This window comes from Dromiciops gliroides, chromosome 1 (genome assembly GCF_019393635.1).
Source record: "Dromiciops gliroides isolate mDroGli1 chromosome 1, mDroGli1.pri, whole genome shotgun sequence".
Taxonomy (NCBI): Eukaryota; Metazoa; Chordata; class Mammalia; order Microbiotheria; family Microbiotheriidae; genus Dromiciops; species Dromiciops gliroides.
In genome coordinates, this window is record NC_057861.1 from 642,061,882 (window position 1) to 642,074,253 (window position 12,372).

Sequence of the window (12,372 nt, forward strand, 5' to 3'; positions counted from 1 at the left end):
CTGGGCAAGTCACTTAATTCTGCCTCCAAAACAAAGGAAGAAAATTGCATGATCTTGGAGTAGCTGAAATCATTATCTTTCTGCTCACAACTCCCTCCAACTCTCTATCCCAGCCAAACTTCTTTTACTTTTGAGGACACCATCAGATCCTTCTAATCACTTAGGTTCACAGGTTGAGACTCCTTACTCTAATTCAATTTGCTGTCAAATCTTGTCTATTTTACCTTTGAGGGATCCCTTAGATGTCCCTTCTCACTTCTGACTCTGCTGTCACCCTGATGAAGGCCCTCATCTCAGGCCTTGTGTATTACAATAATCTGCTGGTTGGTCTCCCTGATTTAAAGTCTCTCCCAACTTCAGTCCATCCTGCACTCAGCTGTCAAATTGATTAGCTTAAAGTGCAGATCTGGCATGTCATTCTCTATTCACTAAATCCCAGTGGCTCCCTCTCACCTCCAGGTTCAAATATAAAATCCTCTTAGACGTTCAAAACACATTCTGCCCCCTTCTACCTTTTTAATAATTTTATACCTTATTCTCTGAAACAGACTATGGGATCCAGTGGTGCACAGGCCTCCTTACTCTTCCTTGCACAAGCTCTTCTATCTCCAGACTCCAGGCATTTTTACTGATTGTTCCCTATGCCTGTAATACTTTCCTCCCTAATTTCTACTTTCTTTCTTCTTTGGCTTTCTTCAAGTACTAGTTGAAATACCATCACCTATGAGAAGAATTTCTTGATTTTCCTTCCCCCCCCCCCCCCCCCGCCCTTAATACTAGTCCCTTTCCTCTATTTATTCTGTACATAATCTTGTCTTTATATGGATTTAAAAAAAAATATATATATATATATATATTTTTTTGTGGGGGGCCATGAGGGCTAAGTGACTTTCTCAAGGTCACACAGCTAATAAGTGTCAAGTGTCTGAGCCTGGATTTGAACTCGGGTCCTCCTGAATCCAGGGCCGGTGCTCTATTCACTGCGCCACCTAGCTGCCCCTAAACATGCCCCTTAATATGGATTTTGGGGGGGGCAGGGCAATTGGGGTTAAGTGACTTTCCCAGAGTCACACAGCTAGTAATTGTCAAGCATCTGAGGCTGGATTTGAACTCTGGTACTCCTGAATCCAGGGCCGGTGCTTAATCAACTGTGCCACCTAGCTGCCCCCAATATGGATTTTTAAAAAATGTTTTCTTCCCCATTACATTGTGAGCTCCTTGAAAGCAGGGACTGTCTTCCGCCTTGCTTTGTATTCTTAGTGCTTAGCAAATAGCAAGTGCTTAATAAATACTTGTTGCCTGGGTAGTTTGCAGGAATACTATCTAGTAGTTATCAAATTGATATTGCTAAAACACAGAGCTGACTATATTTCTTTTCTGTTAAAAAAAATCTCCACCCTTGTAGCCCTGTCTCTGATCAGATGGCTCCTTATAGAACCCCCATTTAAGGAGGGTGCCCAGGCCAACCTTGTTTCATTCCTATCCAGGCTGCATTCTGGTCTCTCTACCATGCCCAGAAGGGTACATAGATCTTTTGAGCCACCCCACCCCAATCTTTTTATGTGCTGTCTTCTCCCAATGGAATTAAGCTCCTTGTAGGTAGGGACTGTCTTTTAGCTTGTATTTGTATTCCCATAGTTTAACATGATGCCTGGGTACATAGCAAGCACTTAAATGCTTTTTGAGTGACATGAGGGGAAAATATTGTTGACAGTTGACTAACTTTTTTTTGTTGTTTGTTTTTTGCGGGGCAATGGGGGTTAAATGACTTGCCCAGGGTCACACAGCTAGTAAGTGTCAAGTGTCTGAGGCCAGATTTGAACTCAGGTCCTCCTGTGTGAGATTTAAAACTGGATACTACAGCATTAACCTCCCCTTTTAACTGTTTCCCTTATTTATCTCCCAGACTAGTAAATGGAAGAAGCTTTTGATCTCTAGTTAGAGCTTTTATTGTTTGGAAATTACAAGGTGATGTTGATTAGAGGGATAGGAAAGGAGAAATACAAAACAAATAGTCTTAAGTCTAAGCTTAGTCTATATTCCCTATAAAACTCACCAAAAACCCAAGGCCACCTTTGAGGGGGAGAACTGAGTCAAGCAAGTGCTGTTACAGCAAGCCGGGCCCAGTCCAACCTCCGTCAGCCTCTGTGTGTGCAGCACTGCCAGCAGACAAGGAGAGACGAAAAGAGATATCACTTCTGTTCTCTCCTTGCCTTTTAAGCTTGTACCCCGGAAGTGGAGTGCTTAGCAGCCGGACTGGCACAGGTAGCCCATGCACAGCCATCGGTCTCCTCCCCGAAAGGGTGGTCCTTCAAAAACTGGCGTACTTTTTACCACACCTGAATCCAGGGCCGGTGCTTTATCCACTGTGTCACCAGCCACCCCCCTGACTATAACTTTTTGAGAGAGGGTAGAGAAGGGTCAGAAATAGATGTATTAGGTAAGTAATTTCCACCTTTGGAAAGATGGTGGGAGGGATTAGAGACAATTTATGTTGGATGTCATAGTGCTATTTTGTGGGAAGTGTTATATAAAATCAGAATTTTAAGCAAGAAGGGACCTTAGAATTTATTTAACCCAACCCCTATTTTCTATAGATTTAAAAAAAAATACACCCAGAGAAGTAAAACATTGTTTTTAATGTTACATCAGTAACAAGCAGCAGGGCTGCTGTGACCAAACTCTGATTTTGTGACCCTAAATATGGTGCTTCTTTCACTGATCACCTAACATGTGGAATGGAAACAAGGGAGCAGTATATGTTAAGGCCATTATTGTTGGCAGGATATTATAATGTGGAAATTAGTAGGAAACATTTATCATCTTTATAAGAATTTTCTAAAGTATAGAAATGTGTGTGAGCATTTTTACTGTGATCAGTAAATCTGTGATGGAAGTCTTCGATTTAACCTAATTTGATAGATTCCAGTTTCAACCAGCTCTGGTAGAAAGCTGAGGCCTCTCCCACATTAGCGGAATCCTAGCTTTCTTTAGGGTATTTCTGTAGAGAATGCTAAAGAAAGGCTTCAGCCTCCACATTAGCCATATTTGTGCCATGCTCTTCGAGCTTCAAGAGCTTGACCTTCCTTGTGTTCCAAGGCTGAACTAGAATTCAGCCTTTTATTTTTACAAGGTAAGAGGGGATTTAGGTTTTTTAATGTGTAGAATTTTATTTTCTTAGTCACACTAGCAGAGGCAGCTCATGGTATAGTAGATAGAGAATGCTGGGTCTGGAGTTAGGAAAACAAAGTTCAAATCCAGCTTTAGACGTTTATTGGCAATGTGAGCCTGGGGAAAGTCATTTAAGCTGTTTACCTCAGTTTCCTTTATCCTTTTTTTTCAGTCTTTTTTCTTTTCTTTTTTTTTAACAGTTGGAAGATGGGCATACTTTATTTGATTACAATGTTGGACTGAATGATATAGTTCAATTGCTGATACGTACAGAGCCTGATGGTCCCACCACTTCAATACAGACTAAGGGTGGTGAGGTAAAACCCCGTGCTAAGAGTAGCAGCAAAAGTAAAGCCAAGAAAAAAACAAGCAGTGGATTTTCTAATCAGCCTTCTACATCAGCTCGTTCATCTCTTATTGATCCAGGGATAGGCGTATATAAGGTAAGTTCTTGTTCTTATGTTTTTAAAAATTGGTATAGAAGTACAAGAACCATTAGTCTTTTTTTCTGAGTATATTCTGAACATTTAAAATAGTAAGAAACCTGTTTAAAAGTAAATATTTGATTAATGTCCTGTTTTTTCAGCTAACTTGAGCAAAGGGGTGAATGTGAGAGTTATTCCTCAGGTTGGGTGAATTGGGATTTAGATTCTTGTTGCTTTAGTACCATATTTTAAAGGCAGCAATCTTCTGCTCTTAAGAATGTACTAGTCAAAGGGGCAGCTAGGTGGCGCAGTAGATAGAGCACCGGTCCTGGAGTCAGGAGTACCTGAGTTCAAATCCGGCCTCGAACATGTAGCACTTACTATCTGTGTGACCCTGGGCAAGTCCCTTAACCCCAATTGCCTCACTTAAAAAAAGAAATGTACTGGTCAAGAGGCAGCTAGGTGGCTCAGTGGATAGAGTACTGACTCTGGAGTCAGGAGTACCTGAGTTCAAATTCAGCCTCAGACACTTGACAATTACTTGACACTGTGACCCTGGGCAAGTCATTTAACCCTGATGGCCTCACCAGGAAGAAAAAGAATGTACTAGTCAAAAAATGGTAATTATTTTAAAGAAGAGAGTTCTTAGGATGTTAGTGCCAACAAAAAAGACTAATATATAATATGTTCTTCATAGTTGTAGCCAATTTACTTTTTGTTATGCAGTTTATCTGCAGAGTAGGAAGATATAAGCAAAAAACTTTCACTTTTTGCTTTAAAAAATTTTTTGTGTTGATCTAACTCATGGATAATACCTATAATGCAGTTAATTTCTACTTTAAAAAAAATCTCCTCCCTCTCCTCTGTCTTAACATGCCCCTTTCCCCTTAAACATCAGTATTGGTATGAAACTTTCTGGGTTTTTTTCCTTTTACTTGACTTTAAAAATATCATACAATAAACATCTAGCTTTGGAATAGAAATGTTCTTCTTTATCTCCTTTTTCTTCTAGCTCTTTATCCAGATCAGCAAAGAGGAAAAACTATGATGTGGAAAAGTAGAAAAAAAATGGAAATATGATTGCTTCAAGGAATAGTGTTTTCTGTAGTAAAGAAAGGGAGAAAGGGTGGGGTTTGATATATGCAAGCCCCTGACAGTGAAACAGGCTAGATAAATCTAGTATTCCTCTCTATTTAGAGTGATGGGGTGAAATCTCATACCAAATTGACCCAATTTTCTTCAGAGTTCTGGGGAGGTATATCAGGTAAATGAAATAAACTTATACTGGTTTTCAGCAAATAACCAGGTCTCTTACAATATCATTGCAGGTGAGATATAGATATAGTACCCAGGGAGTACTTCAGGGCCTTGTTCTTGGTTCTCTTATTAAGCACTTTTAACAGTGAATTCTTAGGTGATATGCATTTTGGGTTTTTGGATAACATGGAGAAAGAGGCATAACTAAATCAAGTGACTGAACTGTGATCCAAAGACTGATAGACTAGAACATAGGCCAGTTCTAATAAGATACATCTCTGGAGGTGTGAGGGAAGGAAGATTTGTGGCCAGAAGAAAACAGTTTGAAGATGATAGAAGATTATGAATAGTATCATCTCAGAAGGCAGTGGAAAGTAGTGGAAGAAAACCAGGAAGAAAACCAAGTTTGGAGAAATCTTGTAGAAGGATCCAATTAAGCTGTATTAGCTTGAGAACATTTAAGGATAAAACCAAAGGAGGAGCAATACATAGGCATTGGAAAAGAATCTCAAAACTTCTAGAAGTTCCTGCATCAAGGATGGTTGAGTCTACTACGTTGGGACTATGACATCACAGCCACAAGGCACTATCTGTATGAAGAGGTAGAAATAGCAATATGGGAAAGAGATGCAGGAAGCATTATGGGATCAGATCAGCATACACAGAGAGCTGTTCAGCATAGTAGTTCTTGAGTAATCAACATAGCTGAAAGAGAGGAGGTTGCCCCATGGGAGAAAAATGGATTTCATTCCTACTGGGGAAAAAAAAGGTAACCAAGAAAATGTGATAACTGACATTAAGAGCTTTAAAATTTGAAAAATTAGTCACTAATTTGAGCCTCACAATAATCCTATGAGGTTCTATAGTATCTGTAAAATGACACATTGGATTAGGTGCCCTTAAGTCCCTTCTAGCTCTAAGTCTAGACTGGCCATAATATATCTGGCCATCCATCCACCCTTTTCTTAAAGATAGTGAGGTATCCCATTCTGCTTTTGGATAACTTTGTCAGGAGATTGCATTTTACCTCAAGCCTAAATTGATCTCTTTGCAACTTCAATCCGTCACTTTTACCTTCTGTGGCCTAACAAAAACAAATCTAGCTCTTCCATATATCTGTCAATCCTTTACATACTTGAAGATAGCTGTCATGTACATTTTAAATCTTCTTCTGCTTAGGGTAAACATTCCCATTTATTCAAATAGTTAGAATGTCTGCTCTAGGGCTGCCACCATCCTGAATCAGTACTGGCCTGCTCTTTTAGTCGCCCCCTGGCCATTCCCCACTCATGTCACATTCTTACCAGCTCCCTTGAAAGGTGTGGAACCAGTGTCCATATCTTGGAACTCTTGTCCCTTTCAGTTCAGGAGTTCTCACCCAGTGGCTCCTGCTCTCCTAATTGGTAAATATTTTACATGACCTACTATATCGGGAAAATGCTTGATAAGCTTCACTTTGCTCCCTCTTCTCCAGCGATTTTGGCAGCTGCATTGCTGATGAATGCATATCTTTGCCCCTCATACCCATTCTATTTCTGAAAGCACAATTAAATCAATAACCATTTCTTATCTGGAAAGGGTATGTTGGTCTACTCCCCTATACACTGCGTTTACCAATCCTCACTTTCCAAACTAAAACGCCCCTTCCTATAGATGTCTTCCCACCAGAACCAAGCTCCTTGAGGTCAAGCACTGTCTGTTTTTGTATCTGTATCCCCAGCACTTAGCACAATGCTAAGTTTCATAATTAATATAGTTATTAAACGCTACAGAATTCAGCAAAGATCCTTTAGGCACTTCACTAGTGACCTCCCTCCAAGTTGACATCCAACCATTAATAATGACTAACTGGTCGGACTATTCTTTTGGTCTAGCACAGGTGTTAACTTTCTTTTGTCCTGGATCCCTTTGGCAGTCTAGTCAAATCTTGAAACTTTTTCAAAATGTGTAAAATAAAATAGCATTACAAACGAACCCAGTTATATTGAAATGTTACCAATTTTTTTAAGAGATCATTTTCACAGATGCCAGGTTAATGCTAGGCTAGCCATTCAGCCAGTTGTAAAGCCACTTAATTTTACTACTAAGCCCACGTCTTTGTGTTTTACATCAGAAGAGTACTTCACTGCACCCAGGGCCAACTCCAGTTGTTTTGATCTGTCTTGCCACTGGATTCACATGATTCTGGAATGAGGCTGACTTTGCACAGCCTTGTCTCACCTAAATCCAATGCACTTGCAAATCAAGACATAGCCCTACTGATGTCATTGGTCCCCTTCAAGAACAAAGGACAAAGAACAGGGTTTCCTGCATTGATAGCATTTCTCTGATCTACTCTAACTCTCAAAAGGAGATAAAGTTAGTCTGGCATGAGATTTGACCTTGATTGGTTATGATCACCACTTGACTTACTTAAATATTCTCTAATAATCCCTTTAAGAATATATTGTTAAATTTTTCTAGGTTTTCAAGCTTATTGTCTTACAATTTGTGAACTCCTTTCTCTTTTTTCAAAAGTCATTGAAGACGTTTTCAATTTTTTAAAATATTGGATTATTTTCTTCTACATAGTAGAGATGATCATATCTATCTTGTCCTTATGTATCTTTTTCTGTTTGATACATTTTATCTCCTTTTGTTTTGGGACAGATAAACTATCCCGTTTTCTAATCTGTATAGGTTTAGCAAACACTAAACTGTTGGGTTCTTTCTCTAGAATTAGTATTCTATTTTTTAAATCCAGTTAACCAAATAATTACTGTTTTATAAAATGATTTTAAATTTTAATAGGACTTGTTTTTTCCTTGTGAATTTCACTGTCATTTTTCCTAGTTCGTTAAATAATAAGTTAGGATTTTGGCTAACATAATATTAGAGAAGATTTGCAAATATCTATACTTTCAACCATTGTAAAATCTTAACTAGAGTTCTCCAAATCCCTCTTTACATGTCAGAGTTTTCATTTTTCTATGTGTCTAGAGTAAGACTTGGTATAAGCTAATAACCAACTATTTGGTACCTTTTATTGTAAATATAATCACTTATTTGAAAGGGTAGTTAATATGAGATGTTTGAGATTGTCAGTGACACTTGTGTTATTGAAATTCTCAGGTTTTTTGTTTTGTTTTTGTTTTTTGTTATTTTATCTCTTGGACTTCCCACTTGATATTTGTGCCTACAAATGGTGATATTTTCATTTTTTTTCAGTTTTTAACCTAACTTGTTCATGTCTTATTGCTATCCCTAGCATGTCTAATATTGTGTTAATGCTGTTGATAAAATTTTATCCTTTTCTTATTGCGAATGCTTTTAGTGTTCAACTTTTTGTGCTGTTTCTATTGTTTTAGGTAAATACTTTTCATTTTTCAGAAATGACCTAATTTATGTTCCTTTTTCATGGTTTTCAATCTTCAATAGATCTTGAAATTGATTAAATCTAAATCTATGGATATATGATTTTTGTTCTTTCTTGAGAGGAAACATTTTCTTACTGTTAAACCATCCTTTTATTCTTGGAATAAATTCTTACTGATCATGATGATTGTTATTTTAAAACTGTTTACTTTTTTTTTTTTTTTTTTAGTGAGGCAATTGGGGTTAAGTGACTTGCCTAGGGTCACACAGCTAGTAAGTGTTAAGTGTCTGAGGCCGGATTTGAACTCAGGTACTCCTGACTCCAGGGCCGGTGCTCTATCCACTGTGCCATCTAGCTGCCCCAACTGTTTACTTTTTTGAGAGATCCTTTTGTTCATTTTTTTTTTAAATTGGGATTTTCTTGATAGAAATTAGGTAGCATGTGATTGTTTATATCTAGGAAAACTGTATTATAGTGATTCTTTAGTTCTTGAAGTTTTCAGAAAACTCACCATTTAATAATGTCCAGACCTTCTGCCGTTTTTTAATTTTAAAAAATACACAGAAGGAAGTTCATTAATGACTTGCCTTCCTCTAAAATTGCTAAATTTCTGGTATTTGCTTTCGACCGTTTTGATTATTTTTATAAGCTAGAATTTTTATTATAATACCACTATCTATAAGATTATCTAACTTTTTACATTTATATTTCTTATTTTGGTGATTTGTTTTTTCCAACCTTTGAAAAATTAGATCATTTAATGGCTAATAAATTACATGGATTCTTTCCAGCACTCTTACTTATTAAATCAACACTTTGATTTTATAGTTTATTTATTGACTTCTAAATTTTTCTAATACAGAATTTTGTTTCTCTAGTAACATAAATTTTCATAAATATAAATTCACTTCAAACTGCTTTTTCCTGCTTTCCAGGTGTTTCAATATGTGGTTTGTTGTTTCTGTTGTCTTTTAAATAATCTGGTTGTTTTGTTTCTTCTTTGGCCCAATAGCTAACTATTTTTGAATTTCCACATAGATATATACCCTTTGACTTTTGTTCATTTGATCTCTTGCAGTACTGGAAAAAAGTTACATAAATTTTCTATTTTATCAAAATGTTATTACTTTGATAATTTTTTTTGAGACTTAGGAGTACTTAAATAAAACTTAGCCTTTGTTTATTCCATTTAGTTCTCTGTTACTAATTCCAGCTGGTTAAATAAATTGTTAAAACCTTTTTGTTTACATTACCATAGTCTGCAAAATATTATTTTCTGTTTAAATTATTATCTTATAAACTCTTGTGATTCCCTTATCATTAATTTTGTTCTACTTGTTAATAATTGTTGGCTTTTTTTCCCCTGAGCTTACCTTCCATGGGTTTTTTCTTAGGAAAAGTTTACTACTTTATTTACTTACATGCCTTTGTCTATTTCATGAGATGTCTTGGTTTAAATTTGATTTAATCTAAAATTATTAGATAACTAATATCAAATGGTTTAGGGGTTGATGATGTACCACTTCCTACAAGAAGTCTTGAGTGAAGTGTTGCTCCTGGAGTCAGAAAGACTCATCCAAAGTTCAAATCCAGCCTCAGGCAATTGCAAGCTGTATGACCCTGGGCTAGTCACTTAACCTCGTTTGCCTCAGTTCTTCATCTGTAAAATAAGCTAAAGAAAGAAACGACAAACCACCCCATTTTCTTTGACAAGAAAACCCTAAATAGCATCACAAAGAGTTGGACAGAGCTGAAAAATGACTGAATTTTATTAGTTTGTATAATTACCTCTAATGCTTTTGTAGAACTGACCATTTTGTGATGTCTATTTATAATGTTGGTTTTAATTTCCACTTTTTTAGTTTAAAGAAGAGAAATAAAGATGAAATCACCATTTATTTATTAATGGTACAAAAAACCTTTTTATTCTCTTCAAAAGTATTATTAATAGTGTTTGAGGGAATGAGTTACTTTAGAATGATATTTAGGTTAAGGGGTTTAGAATTAGCCAATATATCACTTTACACCTCATAGAGAATAGAACAATTTGTAAATTGTTCTTCTGAGTTAAAATAATGCAGGTGAGAAGACTTAAAGAATATCGGTGCTAACTGTACAGGAAACCAGACATATAGAAGAGAACCTACACTAAAGTACCATTCCAGTGTTTTACTGTGGTATGAAGGCAACTGGATTTTTAAAGGTTGTGTCATTGGAGCTTGATTACTTCCTGCTTAAGTAACCAAGACTTCTTGTAGGAAGTGGTACATCATCAATATCTTAAAGAGTAGATAAAGGGGGCAGCTAGGTGGTGCAGTGGATAAAGCACCAGCCCTGGATTCAGGAGTACCTAAGTTCAAATCTGGCCTCAGACACTTGACACTTACTAGCTGTGTGACCCTGGGCAAGTCACTTAACCCCCCTTGCCCCACGTGCAAAAAAAAAAAAAAAAGAGTAGATAAGGCTTCAACAGGTGAAGATTGGTGGGAGGACATTCGACATAGAAGGAAGAGTGGCTCAAGTTGAGGTTCAGAGGCTAGAAAGCACAAATAAATTTGATCTTTTAAAAGTTAATTTTTGGGAATGACCCAGTCATTCCCTTTCCAGGTAAGCAGGCTCCTTACTTAAAAGAATGTATCATTCTAAAAACATGCAATAATAGAGACTGTAGGAAAATAACTATTTAAAATAGGAATTAATAACTTTTTTTTGAGTTTCCTTTTGAAGTGATTGTTCATATTAAATGCCTATTACTATTGTATAGAACTTCAAATTGATGCCGTCTCTGTGTCTTTGCTATTGTAGGAACACTTTCAAGATATTGCTTGGGGGGGGGAGCTAGGTGGCGCAGTAGATAAAGCACTGGTCCTGTATTCAGGAGTACCCGAATTCAAATCCATCCTCAGACACTTGACACTTAGTAGCTGTGTGACCCTGGGCAAGTCATTGCCTTGCCCCTCCCCCAAAAGATATTGCTAGAAAATTCAGATAATAATGTTCTAAATCTGCTAACATTAGAAAATTTAACTTTAAAATTTGTGACAAAATAAGCATCTCATAATTCTGATAATCTGTTAGGATATAAGATTTTTCCCTTAAGTTTTTTTTAAAATCACACTATTTGTACTTGCTCACATCCTCCCTCCCTAGGTTTATATATTTTACTCTGATCAGAGAACTTTGTTGAATTGATAACTTCAAAGCCTTTATCATACTACTTTTTTTGGCCTCTTTACCAAAAAATACATTCATCTCTCCTATCTACTGTTTCTTGTTTCTTTCTTACAGTCCAGTGCCCTTACCTGTAAAACCTTTCTCCTCTGAGGTCACCAGTTTTCTTCTTACTGTTTCAAGAGGTTGTGAAAAGATGGCTTTTCTACAGTCTTTTTTTTTTTTTCCAGTTACGTGTAAAGATAGTTCTCAACTTTTGTTTATACAAGCTTTTCAGATTTTTCTCCCTCCCTCCCCCCTCCCCTTGACAGCAGGTAATCTGATATAGGTTATATATACACACACATAATAACATTAAACGTATTTCTGCATTAGTCATGTTATAAGAGAAAAATCAGAGCAATGACGAAAAACTTCAAAATAGAAAAACAACAGCACCAAAACCAAAAGAAATAGTATGGTTCATTCAGCATCTATACTCCACAGTTCTTTTCTTTTTTTTTTTCCCCTGGATTTGGAGATCCTCTTCTATCATGAGTTCCCTGGAACTCTTCTGTACCATTGCATTGGTGAGAAGAATATAGTCCATCACAGTAGATCAACACACAAGGTTGATGATACTGTGTACAATGTTCTTCTGGTTCTGCTCATCTCACTCATCATCAGCCCATGCAAGAACCCTCCAGGTTTCTCTGAATTCCTCCTGCTCATCGTTTCTTACAGCACAATAGTATTCCATTACATTCATATACCACAACTTATCCAGCCATTCCCCAATTAATGGGCATCCCCTCAACTTCCAATTCCTTGCCACCACAAAAAGAGCAGCTATAAATATTTTTGTACACGTGGGTCGTTTTCCCTTTTCCATGATCTCTTTGGGAAAAAGACCCCAAAGTGGTATTGCTGGGTCAAAGGGTATGCACAGCTTTATAGCCCTTTGGGCATAATTCCAAATTGCTCTCCAGAATGGTTGGATCAGTTCAGAGCTCC

At 37.0% G+C, this 12,372-nt stretch overlaps 1 protein-coding gene across 2 annotated transcripts in view; it reads left to right on the forward strand.

Annotated features, from left to right (window-relative positions):
- UHRF2 (ubiquitin like with PHD and ring finger domains 2) overlaps positions 1-12,372 on the forward strand; it is a 156,120-nt gene that overhangs the window by 36,289 nt on the left and 107,459 nt on the right. For both annotated transcript variants that reach the window (XM_043979256.1, XM_043979257.1), the window contains exon 2: positions 3,372-3,614. In XM_043979256.1, the coding sequence (XP_043835191.1) occupies positions 3,372-3,614 (243 nt within the window). The remainder of the gene's footprint in view (positions 1-3,371; positions 3,615-12,372) is intronic.